At 52.5% G+C, this 24,098-nt stretch overlaps 1 protein-coding gene and 1 pseudogene across 2 annotated transcripts; one reads left to right on the top strand and one right to left on the bottom strand.

Moving 5' to 3' along the window:
* Positions 1 to 1,497: 1,497 nt before the first annotated feature.
* On the bottom strand, positions 1,498 to 15,805 carry Ing5 (inhibitor of growth family member 5). Of its 2 annotated transcripts, none has more exons than XM_076865846.1 (7): positions 15,769 to 15,805; positions 13,125 to 13,291; positions 11,725 to 11,836; positions 11,459 to 11,552; positions 4,291 to 4,426; positions 4,099 to 4,160; positions 1,498 to 2,196 (listed from the first exon to the last, which is right to left on the bottom strand). In XM_076865846.1, the coding sequence occupies exons 1-7, from the start codon at positions 15,803 to 15,805 to the stop codon at positions 2,154 to 2,156; spliced, it is 651 nt and encodes a 216-aa protein (XP_076721961.1). In that variant the 3' UTR covers positions 1,498 to 2,153. The 2 variants fall into 2 exon arrangements, with proteins under 2 accessions (XP_076721961.1, XP_076966362.1); XM_077110247.1 differs by lacking the exon at positions 15,769 to 15,805 and adding an exon at positions 14,006 to 14,178.
* Positions 15,806 to 22,744: 6,939 nt separating this feature from the next.
* LOC143407211 (signal peptidase complex subunit 2 pseudogene) lies at positions 22,745 to 23,406 on the top strand (annotated as a pseudogene).
* The last annotated feature ends 692 nt before the right edge of the window (positions 23,407 to 24,098 follow it).

The raw sequence follows: 24,098 nt of genomic DNA on the forward strand, positions 1-24,098 counted from the left end.
GGGGGGACACTGCCGTCACCCAGGGCTGGCAGATGCCCTCAGTGCAGCAGGTAGGCCGACTCTGTGGCCACCTGCAGGCTCCAGGTGAAGGCAGCAGGCCTCTGGAGCAGTGCCGGGGCCAAGTTCCTTTCCAGCCAAGCACCCCGACCCCCCAGCCAGACAGGAGCACCAGCGGCACAGAAGCCCTTCAGGGCCCAGACAACACCCCCAAAGAATTCTGCACGCACTTCCTGGCGTTTCTCCCAAAGCTATATGCATATTATTTTTGGTGATATTATTTTAACTGGCAAAAGTAAACATAAAAAAACAAAACTTTAAAAAAAAAAACAAAGCCACAGCGAGGGACACACAGTGGCAGGGGGTCCTCACCTCCAGGATGCCAGAACAGAACACTGACCAGCCTGGGCCCGCCACATGCCACACACCTAGTCCCCAGGGAGGGTGTGAGGACGTGGGCGGGAGCAGCCTGCCCGAGGTAGGGTCGGCAGCCTCCGGTGAGAATCCCTGTCCTTGAGAAAAACGGTGACAGCAGCACGTGAGGCCCTGGGTGACCCAGCACCCAGGAGGAGGAAGAGCAAAGAAGAGTTTCCCACAATTTATTCTCTGTAACCCTTAAATACCTGTGTCAACCACAACCATGAAATGGAGCACACGTCCGCGTCACAGCTGTGGCGGAGACTAAGGGGCCTCCACCCTGTTGCTTCTGAGCGCAGGATGGCCAGCATTCAGGAAGCTTCTGGCCTGGGACCTGACAGGGATGGACGACCAGCCCTCCACCCTCACCCACCTGGCACCTGACTCTGCCAATGGCCAGCACCGGCCATTCACGCCGTGGGCACAGGAGCAGGCCCTCCCCATGTGCCCTGAAAGCAGGCCACTAGGAACGAGCTGCCAGACTGAGCGGTGGGAACCAGAGGCCTGCATTCCACATGCACGTGAGCCGAGGACACAGGGCGGCCTGGTGCCTGCCCGGTGCCATCCTGCTGGATCCCTCCCCTCAGTGAAACCCCGGGGAGGGGTGCAAAGGGCCGGTGTGGCTCAGTGGCAGAGTGCTCCCCCGGCACAGTCAGGGCCACAGCACTGACAGGAAAATACAGACACGGCCAGCAGAGGGGACAAGCAGGTAGCCCCAGTGACCTCTGTGGGCAGACGAGGCCCTCCTTGGGCTGCCTCCCGCCCACCCTGGGTTCTTCCTCTGGTGGGAGAACAGGAGCAGCCTCTGGGGTCTCAGCAAACCCTGGACTCTGGTGTACGTGACAGAGGCTTTGCAGCTGAGGAGGCCCCTGGAAGCCGCCCTGAGGTCCTGGCATGGATGTCACATCCCCAACGTCCCCAGACGCTGCAGTGCCGGTGTGTGAATGCCGACCACACCGGCTCCATCGTAGCCCTGCTGCTGGGCACAGCAGACTCAGAGACGGTGCCACGACGGAAGCCTAGGTGTGCAGCACGGGTCCCCAGCAGCTCCTGGCAGAGGACTACTGCAGACAGACACAGGTCTTCACGCTCTTACAACAATTTCATCTTCACAGTAAAAAGTCAGAGGCCCCAGAGCAGCGGAACCCAGCCTGGGGCCAAGGCAGGTCCAGCCACTCCAGAGGTGAATCCCCGGGAGGACCAGACCAGCGTCCAGACTGAAAAGGCAGTGCAGAGACAGAGGCGTGGTCTGAGGCCGGAGCTCCTGGGAAGAGCTCCAGCACCAGACACACAGGAGGTGTCCAGCCCAGTCCATGGTCCCTGGAGTCAGGTCCCGGCACCCAGCCATACTGCGCTCTCAGAAAGTCAGATGTGCTTATGGTAATTCTGGTGGCAAAGTGGTGGCAAAGTGGTGGCAGTGTACCAGGTAAAACGTCCCCCACACTGAGCACTTGGCCTGGCAGCCCAAGTTCACCAACACCCACCCCAGGACCCTGGGCTGGCTCAGTGGCCGCCACGCTCAGCTCAGGGTCTGAAGAAAGTCACTGTGGCAGGTCCTGTGAGATTGCTCCTCTGTGCAAACAGGGCCTGGTGGTTTCTCGCTTAAGAAATATCCAGAATTACAACTGGCCATTGAGTTATTAAATATCAGTCAAATAAGGTAGTTTTAAAATCAAAAACGTATTGCGACGTGGACGAAAGAGCCTGTGGACTCATCTCCCCAGGAACACAGCCTTTCCTCACTTCTTCTTCCTCTTGTCCTGAACGCACCGTGGACAGAACCTGCGGCAAGAAGGACACATGGATCGGCCCTGGGGTCACTTCTGCCAGTGCACAGGGCACCCAGCCCGCCGCCACACCTCCCGGGGCAGACTGGACACAGTGGGCAGCTTCCCTTGGGGAAACGCTACCACAGATGCTTGAAGTGGATGGTGCACATCAGCAGTGGCCACCCGGCCCTGGTCACTGGCAGGGCTGTGTGCCCCCCCTGGAGATGACACCCAGTCAGGCAGGGGAGGACATGTGGGTGTGGAGTGGGTGCAGGCCTGTCAGGTGGACCCTGGCCTTGGAACCCACACTACCCACAGGGCCCCTGTGCTCTGAATCCTCAGACTCTCCTGGACCTCCTGGATCAGGAGGCTCCTCATGCAGCCCCTGCACACCTGACAGCTGTGTCACCTCCTGCAGGCTGCGGGCCTGAGAGCACTCAGGGCCCTCCACACTGCTCCAGCAGTGAGGAACACAGGCCTGCCCAGCAGCCACCAGCTTCACACCTCACCCAACTAGCTGCACACCAAGATCTGAAAGACCAGGAAGAGGGCACTGTGCCCCACCCCAGTCCTGCCTGGAGGCACAGCGATAGACAACCACCAGCTCCCAGGCCTGCTCACATGGGTAGGCAGCAGTCCCACCTGCAAATTCTGCAGACACAAACTTGCTTACACCAGGCCCCTTCCTCAGCCCAGAACCACCATCCTACCTGGTGGGCACAGCCAGGTACCTGTCACGCCCCTTCTCAGAACTCCAGTGAGCCACCCCTAGGCAGACACAGTGTGCACCCCGGAAAACCACACACACTTGACACCCAAGCGCTCTCTGTGGGAGCATCCATCTATGCACACACCAGCGGATCACTGTGACCAGCCCTGGGGCTGAGGCAGGATTACCACAACTGCACTGAAGACCACGCACTTCACATAAGTGGACAAAACCAAATTTTGCTGTATTGTCTTTGGTTCTGGGGATTGAACCTGGGTATGTGCCACCAAGCTGCATCCCAGTCCTTAGTCCTTTCTTATTTTTTTTTTTTTTTGAGACAGGCCCTAAGTTGCTGAAGCTGGTCTCGAACTTACCATCCTCCTGCCTCAGCCTCCCCAGTTGCTGGGATGAAAGGCATTCACTACAGTGCCTAACTAAAACCAAAATTTTCTAAAATAAAATCTTGGATGGTTGCAGTGGTGCACACCTATAATCCCAGTGGCTCAGGAGGCTGAGGCAGGAGGATCTCGAATTCAAAACACCCTCAGCAACGGTGAGGTGAGACACTGTCTCTAAATAAAGTACAAAATAGGGATGGGGATGTGGCTAAGTGGTCAGGTGCCCGCTGAGTTCAATCCCCGTATCTGTCCCCAAAATAAAAAAATAAATAAATAAAATGAAGTCTTAGGAACAACAGCTGAACAGTTGCCACTGCTGAGCACAGGACCACATATGCGCGTGAACGTATGCATGAACCTCCTAAGCCACTTGTCCATCAGACAGAGCCCTTCTGCAGGGACACTGGCTTATGCTCCACCTGCTCCAGAATGCCCCAGGCACAAGAACAGCACCTTCATTTCAGATTCTCACCACCAGTGCTGGGTGCAGGGGCCACACTTGCCTCGCATGCATAAGGCCCTGGGCTCTATCCCCAGCACCACAAAGCCCCCGAAAAACAAAGTGGGCCTCCACCTCAGGAGGAGCCAGAACAGCTGTTCTTCAGCAGGTGACAGCAGCCTCTCTCTGCAAGCTCGGCCCCCACCCTGGCCAGCCCAGTGCCAGCAACACCAGGACACCAGCCACGCCCAGAGCACCCCTCGGGCCTGCGGGAACCCACAGCAGGGACGCGCGCCACCTGCCGGCTCCGGTCACAGCCTCCCCGGGGGAGGCCGGCGCAGCAGGCACCGGGCAGCACCCCATACTGACCACTTTCCTTTGGGCTTCGTGGTGAGGTCCACGCAGGCAAAGTGGAACCATTCGATGGGACACTGAAAAGGAAAGGGAAAGCCACGTCACAGGCCTCGCATGGCAGCGCCCCCACGAGACCCCCCTGGTACCCAGGCCCCGCCCCCAGGCCCCGCCCCCAGGCCCCGCCCCAGGCCCCGCCCCCGCACGCACATCTGGGTTGTCACAGCCGATCATCTCCCCGTAGGACACCTGGTGGCACAGGCAGTAAGTGGGCTCGTTGGGGTCCACAGGCATGTCCAGCACATCCGAGGGGTGCACGGACAGGATGGTGTCCGTGAACTCTGACCTGCGGGAGGCAAGGCGCTGACGGCGGGGCGGGAGGGCGCCACCTGCTGCCTGTGGCCCCGTCCCCCGGCGAGTGGCTGCGCAGACCGACGACGCTGCCCAGGAGGAGACTGCGGTGGGCTCCAGGCTGCCCACCGACTCTCCTTCAGCTTCCCTGCCGCAAGCTAGGCTCCGGTGAGATTCCCATGCTGCTCTGAAGGCCGTGCTTCAAGGACAACCTCTAAACCTCTGACCACACCGCGCTCCTACGAGTTTGTGGCGAGAAAACTCGTGTGGCTGTGAGCAGCTGCCAGGCGACGCTGCACCTGACGACCCCAGATCCCCAGGCAGGAATGAGAGGGGCAGCGAGGGCAGCAGACAGGAGGGTGCACCCCCCTCCCACCGACAGGGTGCCGAGGCCGCTGGACTAGGGGACAGGACCTTGAGGTCTACCAGTCCTGTCGGCCCTCCTCGGCTCCCAGCCACCTCCCTTGGGGCTCACATGCAACCCTACCCACCAGGGACAGCTGACGTTTGAAAGAAGCCTGCCCGCACCCCATCCCACACTGATCCGGGTCACGGCACTCCCCAGCACTCCCGCCACTTGCCTGATGTGCCATGCCCCCATGAGAAGTCCAGTGCATCCTGTGCCCAGGCTTCCACACATGTACACAGACACCTTGACCCCAAACCCACAGCCCCAGCAGCGTGGGAGCCTGTCACCGCACTCCTGCTCAGTCTTCCCTGGGTTTCTGAGCAGCAGCTGGGCCCAGACCCCTCCCTCCTCCCCCTCCCCCCAACCTGCTGCCACCACACTGTGGCCACACCGTACCACCGGCTCGGCAGCACCTCCCACCCACTCAGACACACACACACTCCAGCACCATGTCCACCCAGAGCTCAAGAGGGCTCCAGGAGCCCAGCCCCTTCCCCCGGAGGTAATCAGCTCTTCCACTGTCTCTGCATCTCTGGAAACAAAGGATTCTCTCTTATATCTGAAATCCATGCCACAAAAACTTGTCCAAGTCCAAGTGCTCTGTCAATCTTGCTTCCAAGCACATCACAATCGTCCTTCAGGTCTGGAAACAGTTCTGTTTTTCCTGAGGCATGTGGCACTCCGTGGCTCAGTCACCTTTCCTGTCTGCGTCATCACGCAGCCTGGCTGCAGCCTCTAAGGTGGCAAACCCTCTGACAACAGAGGTCTCGCTGTCTGTCCACTCAAACTCCTTCAGCTGGAAAGTGCACCAGGGCCCAACAGCCACACCCCAGAGCAGCAGCCTGTCCTGCTGCTCCAGATCCCTGTCATCCAGCAAGGACCCCACAGGCGGCTGATCCTCAGGAGCTGGGCAACCCCAGCTATCAGTGGCTGGCCACCAGCTAGCGCTGGTTCCACTGGTTCCAGGTGTAACGGGCTCCCCTTGCCAGACAGGCCAGTGGGTCTCTCAGCACTGCAGGAGCCCCAGTGTCCACACTTCGGGATCAGAGGCTACAGAAGAAACGGCCCTTTGGCCCCATGCAGGCCCGCCTTAGTAGAAAGTCAGGCTCTGTGGCGCACATCTCGAAGACGGGAAGCAGTTTGAGGTCTGGGATATTCCTCTCAGGATGGCCCCTTGGCTTGGCCCCGGAGGTAAGTGAGCCACAGGAACCTGGAACCAGGCACCATCCTAGGTCCCCCAGGGAAAAGGGCTCCGGGAATGAAGCAGGGACTCCAAGCATGGCAGTACCACCAAGCCCACACTGTGAAAACCCACTGCACAGGCAAGTTCCTGTATGCCTTGTCCTTGTAGGGCCATGTCCTTGTAGCCACACCAGTTCCCACACTGGCCCCAGGAGTCCTGGGTTCATATCCACCTGGCTACATCCTGAGACCCCTCTAGTCCTCCACAGTGGCTGCACACAACAGAGCTTGGGGCCTCAGGGCACCCCGCTGGCCTCAACACCTATAAAATGGCCCAGGGGCAGCACGGCCACTCAGGGGCCACAGAGGACCTGGACCTGCACATAAGCAGATGCAGCCAGGTCCCACAGGCCCCTCATCACACCATCCACACGGCTATTGCAACCTGTCCAGCAGATAAGCCTGGAAGCAGTGAGCTATGGCCTCCTCCTGCTACTGGACAGGAATTGGCACCAGGCACAATGCAGCTCCTGCTGGGCGGGCCCATGGCTACCTCTAAGCTGCCACCTGAGAGCCGGTCCCACCAGGCATGGGTCCCTCCGGTCGTGCCAGAGAGAGGGGCTGGGGCTCCTGCGCCTCCTGGAGACCCCAGTGCAAATCCTCTCCTCGCCAAGGGCGCCTGGAGAGCGCTCCCAGTGAGAAGCAGGCCAAAGGCTCCAGGTGCTGTTGCCTCCAAGCCGGAAAAATCAAGTCCAGGAAATCCAAAACCACATTTAAGTTAGGCGCAGTGGCTCAGCCTGTAATCCCAGAGGTTTGGGAGGCTGAAGTGGGAAGATCACAAGTTCAAAGCCAGCCTCAGCAACTTAGCGAGGCGAGACCCTGTCTCTAAATAAAAAATATAAAAAAGGCTGGAGATATGGTTCAGTGGTTAAGCACCCTGGGTTCAATCTTCAGTAACCGCCCCCCGCCCCCCCCCAAAAAAAAAACATTTACAGATGTCAGAGGCCCTGGGGCAAGGAGAAGAGACGGGCAGTTGAAGGAGGATCTCCCATCTCCTGGGACCAAGAGCCCACCCTGCCCCACACGCCAGCATCACCACCACACGCCAGGGCCTTCATGCAGCTGCCACTCACAGGACACGTGCAGGGTTCAGGGCCAGGAAGGCCTCACCTGGCAACCTGAGGCCCAAGGCACTGGGTCTGCTGCAGACACCGCCATCCACCCGGCTCAACCTGCCTGGGCCAGGAAAGTGCTGATTCCGCCCACATCTCCCTGACACCCCAGGTCAGACAGGCAATAAGAACTCTGCCTGTGATCCTGGCTGCTCAGGAGACTGAGGCAGGAGGGTCATAAGTTCAAGTCCTTTCCTTGGAACTTGTGAGATCCTGAATCGAAATATTTAAAGGGCTGGGGGTGCAGTTCAGTGGTAGTGTGCTTGCCAAATGTGCATGAGGCCCTGGGTTCAATCCCCAGTACTAGGGGGTGGGGGGACACATCATTTTCAAATGGCTATCAGTCAGTATTAGAGAGAAATCTTACAGAAAAAAAGAGAGAAAATGCAATAATAATGGGAACAAAGGTCTTGCTGACTTCTCATCTGAAATTACAGGAGTCAAAAGAACATAGAACATCGTCATTAATGAAAATAGAAAGCAAGACAAACCTCAAGATCTACCTCCAGCGGAACTGTCCTTCAAAAGTGGAAGAGAGGACCGGGGCTGGGACTCAGCACAGAGCTTGCTGGGCAGGCCCAGAGGACCCAGGTTCAATCCCCAGCACCAGGCAAAAAACAAAGAGGCAAACAAAGACATTTCCAGAGAAACAAGAACCCAGAGGACTTGTCTCCACAGGTGACCCGTGACTACCGCAGAAGACAGTCCAGGCAAAGGGGCCTAGATACACCCAGGGGTAACCTCTCTGTGCGAGCTGCAGAGCCGACTCAGTCTTCAAGACTCCACCTACTGCCACCTTACACAACACCACTTGGCACAGGGGGTCCCTGGGTCCTGCTCACCCAAAGGAGCATGCCCTTGGCCACCACCTCCCAGCCCCCCAGCCCCTGCTGACTGCCCACCATCCACCACCAGAGTCCAGCCCCCCAGCACACATATGCCAAGTCAGAACCTGGTGCGCCTGGGAGACTGGACTCAGGAAAAGCTCATGCTACACCCAGAACGGTGCCTGACTGGCACAGAGCAGGATGGACACAGGCAGAGCACGGTATCCACATGTCCAGTGTGTCCAGCACACTAGGTGGGGTCCTCTGTGTGAGTTCACACAACAGCACACCTCCTAGAACAGCTAGTACAATAGCAGGAAAGAAAACACTAAGAACATGCCTGACGAATCCAACTGTCAGGGAAGAAACAGATGGGCAAACAGAAAGCGCTACCAGAGAGGAGATCTAGACACACCGTATCATCAACTACACTAAATGTGAGGGTCCACACAGCAGTCACAGCGCAGAGACTGCCCGTCTAGGAAAAAATGACTCAGCTATGTGCTGCATGTAAGAAGCCCACTCGCCAGGCATACTGGTGCACAACTGTAATCCCAGCAGCTCAGGGGGCTGAGGTAGGAGGATGGCAAGTTTGAGGCCAGCCTCAGCAACTTAGTAAGACCTTTTCTCAAAATAAAAAATATAAAAGGGGGCCAGGAACATAGCTCAGTTGGTAGAGTGCTTGCCTTGCATGCACAAGGCCCTGGGTTCAATCCCAGCACCACAAAAAATAAAAATAAAAAAGGGCTGGGGGGCTGGGGATGTGGCTCAAGTGGTAGCGCGCTCGCCTGGCGTGCGTGCGGCCCGGGTTCGATTCTCAGCACCACATACAAAGATGTTGTGTCCGCCAAGAACTAAAAAATAAATATTAAAAAAATTCTCTCACTCTCTCTTTAAAAAAAAAAAAAAAAAAAAAAGGGCTGGGGGTGTAACTCAATGGTTATGCACCCAAAAAAAAGCAAGAAAGAAAAACACACTCAAAACAAAAAATAAATGTGTTGAAAATAAAGGGCCAGCCCATATGGCGGCACACACCTGTGATACCAGTGACCGGGGAGGCTGAGGCAGGAGGAGCACAAGTTCAAGGCCAGCCTCAGCAACTTAGTGAGACCTAGTCTCAAAATAAAAAATAAAAATGGGCTGGGAGGTGGCTCAGTAGTAAAGAGCCCCGGGGCTCAATCCCCAGGGCCAAAAAAAGGAAAAGAGCACGAGAAGGGGAGGGGACAGACCTGCCCTGAGCTGGGGGTGAGAGGCCCCACCAGGGCATCAGCCTGCGCAGCACGGGGGCCGGGGCCCGGCTGGCCCTCAGGACACCACCCAGCAGAGGGGACCACAGCCATCAGGTGCCCTGCGTGGGGCCAGCTCGTCCCCACTGCCCGCACAGGGCTTCAGAACAGGGTGTTCTGATCACAACACACTTAAAAAGTAAAATCAGTAAGTCGTCAGGAAAATCCCAAATTAGAAATCGAGACACATACTTCTACATGAGTTTTAGGTCACGGAAAATCAGAATGAAAGTTTTTTAATATTTCAAATAAAATGAAAATTAAAACCCAACATATCAAAATGTATGGAATTTGCAACTAAAACAAATTACAAGGTATAAAAATAAATGATCTAGGCAACCCACATCTTAAAATGCCAGAAAAAGAAAAGCAAATTGAACCCCAGCTGAGCAGATGGAAGGACACAACAAAGAGCAGACACAGACACCGAGGAAGACCCCAGAAGTCACAGACTGAAGGCCAGCTCTCTCAGGTCAGGACAGACAAGAGCAGACCACCAGCAACAGGACCAGGAGGGGGCCGTCATCAGCACGGCTCACCACAGCAGACCCCAATAACCTGAGGTCATCAGTCTGCTGTCAAGAAACCTGAGGATATGCAGCCCAGTGGTCCACACCTGCCATCCCAGGGACTCAGAGGCTGAGGCTCAGGGACTGCAGGTTAAGCCCAGCTTGGGTAACTTAGCAAGACCTGTCTCAAAATGAATATAAAGCCAGGTGCAAGGCTGGGCTCAGTGGCAGAGCGCTTGCCTAGCACGCGTGAGGCACTGAGTTGGATCCACAGCATCACATGAAAATAAATAAATAAAGTAAAAACATTCTTTCCAATTACCAAAAAAAACAGCAACCTGGTGCAGTGGCACATACCTGTGGTCCCAGCAGCTTGGAAAGCTGAGACAGGAGGATCTCAAGTTCAAAGCCAGCCTCAGCAAAAAAAAGGCACCAAGCAACTCAGTGAGACCCTGTCTCTAAAGAAAATATAAAACAGGGCTGGGGATGTGGCTCAGTGGTCAAGTGCCCCTGAGTTCGATCCTCAGTGCCAAAAATAAATAAATAAATAAAAATGCAAGAATGGGTAGGATGTGAATGGTAGAGCTAAAGCACCCTCTGGTTAATCCTAATAACCACACACACACACAAAAAAAAATTCCTCATAAATTATCAGGCTTTTTGTTTGCTTTTTTGGTACTGGGAATTGAACCCAGGGGCACTTGACCACTGAGCCACATCCCCAGCCCTTTATTCTATTTTATTTTTTATTTTGAAATGGAGTCTCATTCAGTTGCTATGGCTAGCTTCAAACCTTCGATCCTCCTGCCTCAGCCTCTGAAGTAGCTGGTATCGTGTGCCACTGTACTCATCAAGACAGACAAGTCTGTTGGAAAACACCTAGTACCAAACCTGACTCAAGAGTAACTTGAATCAGTAACAAAGACCCTGGCTACAGCACAAAGCTGAACACCTGAGATCAGAGCATCTCACTGCACGCCCATGTGCCCTGGTAAAGCCATCTAGAAGTCTAAGTAAGGGGCTGTGTGACCGGTGGAGGAACGTTCGCCTCACAGGGCAGAGCCTGGAGGTCCCACCCCAACACAAGGAAAAGCAATGAGGCCCAGTCTGACAACCTGCTGTCAGGAGAGCAGGCTTGGCCCTCTCCGAGCCCGCAGTCATGTCTGCAGAGGCCCCGGGCAGCTGCTGTGTTCTTTCTAGTGCAAAGGTCACTTCAGAGACGCTAGGCCTCTGGGGCCATTAAATAAAATATCTTGAAGAAGTTCAAGATAAATGACACATACATTTAATAAACACAGTCACACAATTTAACGGTAGAACATGCACAACACATGTACGTAAAACCAACAGAGGGATACAGATGCACCCTTTGGAAAGGGGCCTGGCCAGCACCTGCTGTGGCACCCAGGGCTCTGCAGTTCCTGAGGGCAGCATGAGGGGCAGAGTGGCTCTGTAGGCACTGGCTACTGCACACATACTCCAGCCTGGCGTGCTGGCAGGATGGACCCTTCAGCACATGCCAAGCTCCACAGACCAGGAGCCACCTGGCCTGGGCGAGCACAAGGCTCACGGTCCTGCTGCCTCCACACCCTAACCAGGGTGCACCATGCTCCTTGATAAAAAAGGGCAGAAAGCCCCTTACCCTCCTTTGTGTTTCTTCTTCTTGGGAGTATCTTCTTCTGAGGTCCTTCTGCCACGGCCCCGGGAGCCTCTTTTTTCTTTCTGACCTCGTCCTTCTGGAAAACAGGAAAAGACCCAAATCACCCCAAATCTCTTTCACTAATTCACTACAGCAGAACAAGACTCACCCAAATACGATGTCCACCACCAAGATCCTAACGCATCTGTTAGGCACAACTGCTCAAAACCCCAGCCAACAAGGACAAACAGGAAGAACACCACACTTGCTTTTCAACCCTCGTCCTCCGGGGCTGTCAAAGTCATTGCCATCCATCTTGTCCTTCAAGTCGGCTTCAAAGCGTGCCAGGTCAGCATCAAGCCTCCGGATGTGTTTATCCACCTGCAAACACACACTGGGAAGTTGGACTCAAAGGTCCAAGTGAAACTCCTGGAGACTCAGGCACATGAGGAGCCCTAGTGCTGGATCTCCAGTCATGGGTGAGCTGGACAGGCCAAGGCAGGGCTCCTTTGGAAACCACATGTTCCTAACAAAAGAGTCTTGCCTGGAAAAAACCTCAGCATAGGCAACAATGAGTGATAGTGTGAAATGCAAAGGTGAGCAGGGGACAACTGCTGGGTGCAGGGCCACACTTGCCTCCCATGCATGCATAAGGCCCTGGGCTCTATCCAAAGCACCACAAAGCCACCAAAAAACAAAGTGGGCCTCCACCTCAGGAGGAGCCAGAACAGCTGTTCTTCAGCAGGTGACAGCAGCCTCTCTCTGCAAGCTCGGCCCCCACCCTGGCCAGCCCAGTGCCGGCAACACCAGGACACCAGCCACACCCAGAGCACCCTCGGGCCTGCGGGAACCCACAGCAGGGATGCGCGCCACCTGCCGGCTCCCGGTCAGAGCCTCCCCTGGGGAGCACCCTAGCCTAAAAACCCAAAGAATGAGTAAGCTCTTGAAGGAAGAAAGGCAGTGAACAGAACCACCACCATGCTTCAGGCACAGGACCAGTGGAAGCAACACCTAAGAAGAAGATGATGTGACTGCCCTGCTCCTGAGAGGAGACACTCCTATGGAGCAACAGTCATCACACCCAGAACCCGACCTCCTTCATCCACATTGCCACACTACATCCACAGGGCGGAGAGACAGCGCTCTTCCATACCTGGAGATGACCTACAACCTCAAACTCTGCTGTGCATCCTACTGACAATGAACCAAACCTAACGTTTTTGTTTGTTTGTTTGTTTGTTTTCATAGTTGTAGATGGATAGCATACCTTTATTTTATTTGCTTATTTTTATGCAGTGCTAAGAATCGAACCTAATGCCTCAAACATGCTAGGCAAATGCTCTGCCACTGAGCTACAACTCTAGCCCCAAATCTAACCTTTTAGAAAGAGTCTGCTTAATCCCCAAATCTGGCAGTCTGGGGCATCCACCTAGGCAGCAGAACCCCAGAGTGAGCTTCGAACTCCAGGAGCCCACAGCATCACAAGATGACTTTGTACCACAGGGGTCCAGGGACAGACTGCAAGCTCAGCCCACAGGGGCAACAGAGAGCCCAGGCTGGGGCTGGAGCAGATCAGGGGTGCCATGCTCATATAGCATGCACCCACATGGACAAACTGGCCCAGGAGGCAGTGCCCCAGGGAGCCCCGGCCCAGCACCCAGAGCCTCACCATCTCGTAGGTCTGCATGGCCAGCTGCACCTTGTCATCGCTGTACTCCTTGCACTTGCTGTAGGCGCTTTGGATCTTCTGCAGATGCGCCACACGCTGGTCTGGGGAAAGGGTCTTCACTGTGGAGATATACTCTGCAGCCAAGAGGTCGATCTCTGCTTTTTTATCTGTTGGAAGATGCACCATATGTCACCAGGCTAAAGGCAGCGAGACTAGGCCAAGTGGTGGCAAGAGCTGGCCCAACAAGAACCAAGCCCTGCCTGGAACATGGCCACCACTGTCCACAAAGCAGCTGTGTTCCAGGGTTGTGCGCTTCATGGCATGCACTTGTGAGCTCTGGGACTCTCTAGCACTTGACTGGTCAGGGGTCCAAGGTGCACACTAAATATAAATTCTGTGTGTGGACTAGGTCTCATCCCCAAAACAGCTCATTACACATATGCAAATATTGCAATTGGAAAACATCAAAAATCTCAAACACTTCTTTTGGATAAGGAATACTCAACCTACATGTACAGTTTGGAAGTAGGAAATTTTTAAAAGAAAAGAAAAAAGCAAGAAGTGCTGTGACTGAAAATGATGATGGCTAAGATGTCACTCACATGGGATGCAGTTCAGAGGTGGAGCATCTATCTGGCATAAGCCAGGCCCATCCCCAGCACTCCCCCCCTCAGCACACGTACACATGCATGTGTAAACACACAGATGTGATGTGAAAACGTGTAAAACTCCAAGAAGCTACAACTGACTTTCACAGTACCAGCGCTCTCTCAAAGACACTAGTGGTTCAGCTCCCTGGCTGCCCTCCAATCCCCCACTGCCTCCTCTTCTGGCTTTGGGAGATGCTGGCTGGAGTCAGCACCCAGTTCTGCTAAACCCACCTTCTGTCCTCTGGTCCAGCTCTCGCATCAGCTGGAAGTTCCTCTGAAGTTCACAGGGAAGGTTCTCAATGCCTGAAACAAACATGGAGTCGTGTACCTCCCAGGAGGGCAAGATCTGCCACCTAGCCTTTCTTGGGTGTCTGTAACAATGTGCTCACTGGCTTCTGTTTCTGCTCATGTCTGAGAGCAGAAGGATTAAGACCTCCTTCTAGGGGCTGGGGATGTGGCTCAAGCGGTAACGCGCTCGCCTGGCATGTGCGGGGCGCTGGGTTCGATCCTCAGCACCACATAAAAATAAAAAAATAAAGATGTGTCCAGCAAAAAAACTAAAAGATAAATATTAAAAAAAAAAAAAAAAGACCTCCTTCTAGAGGTGGGTCCCAAATTGTACTGGCTGGCTTGAAAAGCACCAAAGCTGGAGAAGCTAGCAGGGAATGCCAGAAACAGACAGCAAGCCAGCAGAGGCAGGGAGACAGCCACAGCTCCTCCCAGGAGCCCCACCCACTCCTCAACTCAGATCACCCCCCTCAGTGAACTCTGACCTGCAAAGCCAGAACCCCATCCTCCTTGATCTCTCCCTTGCCCTGTGGTGCAATGCACCAGGCACTGAACACAAGACAAGCATGTTCTCTCCTTCCTGCCCAGCACAGCAGCCACTGACTACATACAACAGCTGAGCACTGGAAATGCAGCCCATGTGACAGACAGCCCCTGTAGCCAGCAGTGACCCTGTGAGGCTGCTGGAGAGAACACCGACCTGCTTTCCTGTCTGCATTGCACCCCTAGTCCAAGGGGACACTCCCCCAGCAGATGTGCACGTTGGTCCCTCTTCTGGTCTACCCCAAGGCAAAACTTTTTAGCCTAAATCCAATCTTTCAAATCTGGTGTCAAGCACTGTGGCTTCCTCAATTGGCCCAGGGCACAAACTCACAGCAGCCTCTGGCTCCCCATACTCTCCCCTGGCCCTCTCCACTCTGCCAGGGGACAGCACCCTCAGCACCTGACCTGTGGTTCCTTTGTGTCCCATAATATTCTGTTAACTTTTAAACCACCCGTGATACCTGCTAGAGAGCTGCAGGGAAAGGGGAGTCGCGCTCCCGACCTGCACCCAGCAGGTGCTCTGGGGGTAGCACAGGAAAAGCCTCATTTTAAACTAGCCTTAGGAGGCCCCCTGGTGGGCACTGGAACAGGGACCGCCCCGCTCCTCTGGCAAAGGGTGGAACCGGGCGTCCCTTGAGGAAGGGATGGACCCCACGCCCGCTGGGGCCTCATTTCCTCCTCTGTGCAAGGAGGGAAATAATCACTCTCCCGCTCTCAGGGGACCCGAGCTGGCACCACCTGTAAACCGCGCGGGCCTGCCTTGGACGTCACCCACTAAGCAGGACGCCCCTGCCTCGGCCTCTGCGGGACGGCACCGGTGGGAACCCGGCAAGGCCGCGACCGCACGCACCGGCCAGCGGGCAGCTGGGCAGAAGCCGGGTGCCCAGAGCGCGGGGCGAGCCGCGCGCAGGTGCAGAGCTAGGGGGCGGGGCCTGGCGGGGCGGGGCCGACCCCCAGCCCCGCCCCGCCGTGACGCACCTGGAATTGGCGCGGCCGAGGCGGCAGACCCGCACCGCGCCCCCCGCGCCCGCCCCCCCACCGCCGCCGACCGGCCCGCCACCGCCCCTCCGCCCCGGCTCCCGCCCGAGCCCCGGGGTCCGCGCGCGGGTGTGGGGCGCGGGGTGGGACGGGCCCGCGCGCGGCGGCGCGGCCCGGGCGCTTACTGTCCAGGTAGTGCTCCAAGTACATGGCAGTCGCCATCTTCGTCCGCGGCCGCGCTCGGGATCTGCGCGAGCGGGCGGGGCGGCGGCGCGCTCACTATTCATGAGCCGCGTGTGCGGATTGGCCGGCGGCGGGGGCGGGGCCATCCCCCCGCTTCCGGCCGGCGGGGGGAGGGGCCTGCCTGCGCCCCAGGACGGCGCCGACACGTGGTGTGCAGGGCGCTGGCAGGACGCGTGCTGCCGGGGGCCGCGTGCGGAGCTGCCCTTCCCCGCACCGCGCTGCGCAGGAGCACGTCACGCTCACCTGGGTGCCCGATCTCACCTGGCGGCAGGTGCTTCTGCAGCAGTGTGAAGGATGCAGCCCAGGAAGACGCTGTGCAGAGTTGCACACCACAGTGCCTGCAGAGAGCCGGGCGTGGTTAAGCCCACGCACTTCATCCCTGCTGCTCCGGAGACTGAAGCAGGAGGATCGCACGTTCAAAGCCAGCATCAGCAATTTAGCGAGGCCCTAAGCAGCTTAGCCAGATCCTCTCTTAAAATAAAGATAAAAAGGAGTGGGGATGTGACTCAGTGGTAGAGCTCCCTGGGTTCAATCTTCAGCACCCAATGTGTGTGTTTTGTGTTGTTTGGGTAGACCAAGTAAGGGTGATTTTTTTATGTCCAAGGTATCATGGCTAGTGCTACCCAGTCTCTGCGTTTGTCCTCCTCCAGTCCATCCCCTGCGAGAAATCTTAGCAGAGCCTCCTGGGTGAAGTGCCAGCCCTGCCTCTGTTACCACTGTTGGCCGGGGACGAGTCCTTGCTTCCCCAATGCTGAAGAATAACACCAGAAAAGCACACGCCGAAGCAAGGTCAGAGTAGAAATTAGAAGTTTATTAAAGGACAGCAGAAAAGACTTCTCTGGGAGGAAGAAGGGGACCCAAGAGGTGGAATCCGTGGAAGTGCAGTTGTCTCCCCTTTTTATAGTTTTGGTGATGGAATGTAGGTTGGAAGGCCCGAGGGGTGGGACACTGGTGCCAAACAAGTAATCTGGGCAGGAAGGACTTCATTATCACTTCTTGGGATGGGCTATTTCCAAATCTGTTGGGGGCTGTTTCCTGGGTTCCATTAACAGTTCTTTGGGGTGGACTTTGGCCTAGGGCCTTTCCATGAGTTGTCCTGCGTTTCCCAGAATCATTATCAGCATGGCCTCCATTTTAGATTTCACTCGATATGATATTAGACCTGATTTACTTAATTACATTGACTACCTGATTTTAAATCTGGCTTCATCTCTAGTCTGTGACTTCATGGGAGTCAGAGGTGGATGATATCCTGAGGTTCCAAGTTCCCCTAGATGAAGAGAGTTGCAGAAGGCCTACACTCTGGCTGTCACCCTTGACCCCTGAGACTCAAGGTCGTTGGTTGTAAAAGCTAGCATAACTACTAAAGAATCAGAACTTTCATTATTTAAAATGTATTTTTTTCAATCCCCAGCACCCCCCACACACACACAAAAGCAGCAGCATTTTTAAGGGGTCGGGTGGCACTCAGTGGTAAAGCACTTGCCTACCATGAGTAAAACCCTGGGTTCCATCCGTAGCACTGCTAAAATTAAATAAAATTCATTTTTGCCAACCATGGTGGCTCATGCCTGTAAACCCATTGACTCCAGAGGCTGAGGCAGGAGGACAGCAAGTTCAAAGCCAACCTCAGCAATTTAGCAGGACCCTCTCAAAAAGGACTGGGACTGTCACTCAGTGGTAAAGTGTCCCAGAGTCAATCCCTAGTACCAAAATAAAGTTCATTTTTAAGGCTTTCTTCCCTTCTGTAAATTCTTCCCCTTCCCAACTATTGGGAAACAGAAGCATGTATTCTTTTTTTTTTTTTTTTTTAAGAGAGAGAGAATTTTAATATTTATTTTTTAGTTTTCGGTGGACACAGCAGCATCTTTGTTTGTATGTGGTGCTGACGATGGAACCCAGGCCGCACGCATGCCAGGCGAGCACGCTACCGCTTGAGCCACATCCCCAGCCCAGAAGCATGTATTCTTGCCAGTTCTGTGCTCATTATGAACAGTCAGACCATAGAGGAAGTGGTAAAGCTTCCCGCCTCCCTGAAGTGCCAGCCTGGAATGTCATCGTGATGGACCCAGGTGTTATTTTGGGTACATCAATCTGGACACATCTAATACCTAATAAGAAAGCAGACACACAGCTGCATGCCACCACTTCATTTATTATCACTACTATTTTTTTTCAGTTTCCTAAAAATTGAGCAGAAAGTAGTTTTCATGGCCCCTCCCCCACAATTTCCTGTATTACAAATATTTTCCATTCTCAGGGTACCTTTGTTACAATGGATGAAGTCATACTGATACATTATTATTAACTACATCCCATAGTCTACATTTCGGGTTCACTCTTGGTGTGAGATAGTCTGTGGGTTTTGGCAGGTGCATGTCAAGTATCCCCACCACACTCACACAATAGTTTCACTGCCCTAAGTCTCCTGTGCTCCACCCACTCTCTCAGCTCCCTTTCCCCTTCAGCACCTTGCATCCATGGTTCATTTTACTGTCTCCATGTCTGGAAAATTTGCCTTTTTCAGAATCATATAGTGTGCAGTCTTATTAGATGACTCCTTTCACATACCAATACACACGTAAGGTTCCTCCATGTCTTTTTGTGATTGGATAGTTCATTCCTTTTTTTTAAGTATTTTTTTTTTAGTTGTCAGTGGACTGTATTTATTATATATGGTTCTGAATCAAACCCAGTGCCTCACACATGGTAGATAAGCGCTCCACCACTGAGCTACAGCCCCAGCCCAGTTCATTGCTTTTTAATCTGAAAGACATTCCAGTGAATGAGTTACTACAGTTTATGGATTCTCCTATTGAAGGACCTCTTGGTTGCTTTAAATTTTGACAATTGTAAATAGAGATGCTATAACCCTTTGTGTGCGGGTTTTTCTGTGGACATAGTTTTCAACTCATTTGGGTAAATACTGGCCACCTGGTGAGACTGGTTCTGTACAGAACTGCCCGGTGGTCTTCCACAGGGGCCCTGCCATCTTTCATTCCCAGGAGCCATGAATGAGCTCCTGCTGCTCCTTGTTCTCAGTGTCCAGTGTAGTCAGAGTTCTGGATCAGGCCATTCTAATGAAGGTGGGGAAGTACCTCATTGTTTTGGTCTGCAATTCCTTAATGACCTTGGTGTGGAACAGGTTTTCCTATGTATATTTGGCATCTGAATATCTTGTTTGGTGAGGTCATCAGTTCAGGTCTGTTTTATTTTCCCCTCCAGAACTGGGGCTTGAACCCAGGGATGCTCTATCACTAAGCTACACCCCCCCAGCTTTTTTATTTCTTATTTTTTAAAATATTTTTTTAGTTGTTGATAGACCTTTTTTTATTTATTTATATGCAGTGCTGAGAATCGAACCCCGTGCCTCACACATGCCAGGCAAGTGCACTACCGCTGAGCCCCAGCCCTAGCCCACTTATTTCTTATTTTGAGACAGGGTCTCACTAAGTTACCCAGGCTGGCCTGGAACTGGTGATCCTCCTGCCTCAGCCTCTCCAGTCACTGGGATTTCAGCTTCTGTTTCTCATGTTCTGAACACTGTCCATGAACAGTGGCCACCCTTCACCACTCTTTCAGCCTGCTTACCAGGTACACTCCACTGTGTTGGTGTACACCCCTCCGCAAACTCCTTAGTGACAGACACTACTTCCATTGTTTCCAATTTCTCATTTACATATATTATGACCCATGAACAAGCTTATACCCATAGCTGTATGTATCCCTCAGTCCAGTTATCTAGAACCGAATGATGGACTACTGAAAAATTTAATGCCTTAAGAGAACCACTGTATCATGTCCCACAGCTTCTCAGGCAGGGATTCCATAAGGACTCGACTGTGGGATTCTATTCGATGTACATCTACTGACATCTCACTCTCTGAGTGCCTGGAAGGCTGTGTTCGCAGTCATCACAGGCCAGAACACCTACCTGTGGCCTCTCCAGCCCAGCAGTCCCAGCTAGTAGGACACCTGCCCTGATGCTCGGGGACTCCAGAAATAGGGCCAAAGGAGGCTAGGATGGGGCTGCAAGACTTCATCTGATGATATTCCACTGGCCCAACCAAGTACCTAGGGGGGAATTAGACCTTGGTGACCATACAAGGCTGAAGAGGCCATCGCCTGCCTACCACACGGGCTCATCAGGGCTTCAAGATTCACATCAGAACAGCATTGCTGCTTCAAAGACTGTACCACCTTCTAAATATGACGCTTCCAACAGCTGAGGATATTTAGGCCAACGGACACTGCACGCCTGCCAGGGAAGGGTACCTAGACTCTGCTCCCACCAGGGAGGACCAGAGAGGTGGTGGTGACATCCCACCACCTGTGCTTTTTGTATTTTCACCAACTCCAGGTTTCATCAGGCTTAAAAAGAAAAAAAAAAAACCTCTAACTTGTAATGAACAAAAGAAAAAGTAGCAGCAACAAACTTCAAAGTTTTCATTGTAATTCTTTTATTAAAAAATTGTTTTGGGTTGTAGATAGAAATAATACCTTTATTTTATTCATTTTTGTGTGGTTCTGAGGCTCAAACTCAGCACATCACAAATGCTAGGCAAGTGCTCTACCACTGAGCTACAACTCCAGCCCCTCTCATTATAATTCCTAAATGTGAATGTGAAGAGAGGCTAAGTATTACTTACATATTGTTTGGCTATTTATATCCTTTCCAACATTTTCTTCTGTATGCCCTTTACCTATTTCATCTAAAAAAAAATACATATATATATATATATATATATGAAATAGGTAAATATATATATATAAATTATATATATATATAAAATATAAATAAAGATATTGAGTACTGGGATGTAGCTCAGTGGTAGAGGGCCAGCTCAGCAGACCTGAAGCTATGGGTTTGATCCCTGGTGCTTTTTATAACATATATTGAAAATAACTTCTTCCAGATTCAACTTGTCTTCCTTCTTTGACACAGGACACTGCCAACCTCTCTTGCAATCCTGACTTAGAGACTGACAGAGGGAAGACCCCTGTGCCTCTACTATGCTTCTAAGACAGTGTCTCCACCTTCACACAATCGACCTTTAAGGCTCCCTAACTCATCAAGCACACACCTGTGATCCCAGTAACGTGGGAGGCTGAGGCAGGATGATTGCAAGTTCAAAGCCAGCCTCAGCAACTCAGTGAGACTCTGTCTCAAAATAAAAAATAATCCCCAGTATCCCCCCAAAAGAGGCTCCATAACTATGCTGTGAGGGTCATCTTGTGCTTTTATTTTTATTTTATTTTTTAGCACCCACCCCTCAAGTCATGACAAAGTGTCCCTAAACATCACCAAATGCCCCCTTGGGGGTAAAATCACCACTGAGAACCAGTATTACTGGGGAAGCCCAAGCTATTCTAACAAAGAAATCCAGCTGAAACCCAAGCTTAGGAAAGACAGACTAGGCTTCTTTATGTAGCATCCTCGTGTAAATAGCCCAGGGGAGGAGGCCAGCTCTGCTCCATGGGGCCACTCAGGGCCCAAATTCCTTCTGGCAGTGTCTGCCCACAAAAGGGCTCACCTTTGCATGACAAGGTGTCTGGGAGAGGGAGCAGGAAGGGTGCCCACCCGAGGTCTGGGGTGCACACCAGCTGCACGTGCTCTTTCCATGGACACCTGTCCTAATGGCAAGGAGGGCTGGCTGGGAAGTGGGGTTCGGCTGGCAGAGACAGGCCCGAAACAGTCCTACTTGGGAAGTAGATTAGTGTCCCTCCAAAGTCCTTCTGTTGAAGCCCTAACCCCCATTGTGACTGTGGAGATAGGACTTTCAGGTGGAAACAAAGGTCACAAGGATGGGAGCCACTCTATAGGGCTGGTGCCTAAATAAGAGGAAGAGACACCAGAGGGTGCTGCCCTCTGCCCAGTGAGGATGCAGTGACCAGGCAGCTCTCAGCAGGCGTCTGTCTTGCTCTGAGACCTTGCATGTTCAGAGCTGTGAGAAAATGAACTTCAGCCTCAGCCATTCCATCTGCAGAAGCAGGATAACAGGGAGGAAGGTAGTTGGTGGTGAGCATGTTGCCATCCTTCCTAAGAGATGAAGCTGCGGCTTGCTCGCTCTGAGATAAGGGCACTGGTACGAGTGGGCTGCTGTCCCTTTACCCTTTCTAGTGGAAAATCTCAAACAAAAGTAGAGAGAACCTGATAGGCCCCGCATGCCCACCCACCAATGGCCACCCACCACCCCAAACCCTGTCCACATCCTTCTGTGCACATTCCTGTACTCACCAGTCAGGTGTCTGTGGTCAGAAGACACTAGCTCCCACAGCCCCAGGCAGGCTATGCTTGTGAAGAGTCAGCTGAGGGCTGGGGAGGTGGCTCAAGCAGTAGCGTGCTCCCCTGGCATGCGCGCAGCTCTGGGTTCGATCCTCAGCACCACATACAGATAAAGATGTTGTGTCCGCCGAAAACTAAAAAATGAATATTAAAAATTCTCTCTCTCTCTCTCTCTTTAAAAGAGTCTGCCTGAGCAGAATGTGCCTTCTTTGGAAGCCACATAATGAAGCTCCAGGAAGGAAACAAAAAATCGGGAATACACAACCAACATCCTTCCACAGCCTCAAACCATCAAGGCAGGGTTGAGTTAAGAAACCACAGATGTACACAGTGGCTCTGGCAGTCCTAGGCAGCAACGCAGCAAGGAAGTTGGAAACCGCTGCCCGGCTTGCCAGTGCCCTGGATGCCCCTACTATTCACGGGGAAAGCTCCCCAGAGTCTCTCCCTCAGCAGGGGCTGTGGTGTGTGCTCAGCATGCCCCTATCCATGGGTTCTACCCCAGGTAGGCAAAAAGAAAGAACTCCAAACACTTAACACCAAAATAAAATAAAATAACCTAATCCATAAACGGGCTAAGGAACTTCTCAGAAGAAATAAAATCAATCAACAAATATACAAAAAAAAAAAAAAAAATGTTCAGAGACAAGTTGGTGGCGGTGGCGGCACAGGGCGGGAGAACTGGTGGTGGCCCCAGCTGTGGGACAGGCGGCAGCCGTAGCGGCTTGTTAGATAAGTGGAAAATTGATGATAAGCCTGTAAAAATTAACAAATGGGATGGATCAGCTGTGAAAAATTCTTTGGGTGATTCTGCCAAAAAGGTACTTTTGGAAAAGTACAAGTATATGGAGAATTTTGGGCTAATTGACGGTTGCCTCACCATCTGTACCATCTCCTGTTTTTTTGCCATAGTGGTTTTGATTTGGGATCATATGCACCCCTTTCCAGAGTTTAAGCCAGTTTTGGCTCTATGTGTCATATCCTATTTTGTGATGATGGGGATTCTGACCATTTATACCTCATATAAGGAGAAGAGCATCTTTCTTGTGGCTCATAGGAAGGATCCTACTGGGATGGATCCTGATGATATTTGGCAACTGTCCTCCAGTCTCAAAAGGTTTGATGATAAATATACACTGAAACTGACCTTCATCAGTGGGAGAACTTCCTGCAGCAGCAGGAAGCCAAAGAATTCACCAAGTCTAACGCCAAGTTTTTTGACCACAGCGGGACACTGGGCTTGGATGCAAAGGAGCCTGAAATATCCAGTCTTGCCACAGAAAGAAAAATAAAATAGCCAATTCTAAAAGCAGCCCTCTTTATGCTGGATCATGCTGAATTACTGGATGGGTGGGGGAAGAAACAGAACTTAAAATGGGTAGAGAAAGAAATGTTTAAAATGTCCCTTTTTTGTCCTGAAATTTTAGTCTCTTCTGGAAAAGTAGGATTTTCTAGCACGAATACGAGAAGTTGTAGCTCTTATTTCTAGCTGTAGCTTCCTTGGTCTGCTGATTGTGTTGTTTTGACTTGCTTTGGAAAAGCATTCTTGTTAAAAGGTGTACGAAACTTTTTTTTTTTTTTTTTTTTTTGTACCTAGTATTACTTTCTATAGTTTAGCTTTGTGCCATGCAGCATTTGAAGACTCAATTTTAAAAAATTGTTAACCTGTTGCTGACTTCGTGTTAATTCCTGTTTCAACAACTGTTTCCTGAAGAATTCAGGATACAACTTCTTGTGTATGACAGCTTTCCTCACACACCATTTTTGTGGGTGTGTATATATCTGACTTGGGGAAACTACAAAAAAGCCCACAAAATATAGCTTTTAAATTTGTCTAAGACAGACCTGGCTGTTAAACATTTCGTGTTCTTAATCAACTGAAGAAGCCAGTGACATTTTGAATTTATATTGTCTGTTTTCCATAGTATATCCCTGTTGATTGTCGGGAGCCATTCTCACACGTGACTGGGTGACTCCCGCTTAGGGTCT

The sequence above is a fragment of the Callospermophilus lateralis genome, chromosome 9, assembly GCF_048772815.1.
Source record: "Callospermophilus lateralis isolate mCalLat2 chromosome 9, mCalLat2.hap1, whole genome shotgun sequence".
Classification (NCBI taxonomy): Eukaryota; Metazoa; Chordata; class Mammalia; order Rodentia; family Sciuridae; genus Callospermophilus; species Callospermophilus lateralis.

Coding starts and splice junctions, on each gene's coding strand:
- Ing5 (XM_077110247.1), bottom strand. CDS start 14,090: ATGTTTGTTTCAGGCATTGAGAACCTTCCCTGTGAACTTCAGAGGAAC. Junction 11,553..11,724: donor CGGAGGACGAGGGTTGAAAA/GCAAGTGTGGTG, acceptor CCTGTTTTCCAG/AAGGACGAGGTCAGAAAGAA. Junction 4,427..11,458: donor AAGAAGAAACACAAAGGAGG/GTAAGGGGCTTT, acceptor TGCCTCCCGCAG/GTCAGAGTTCACGGACACCA.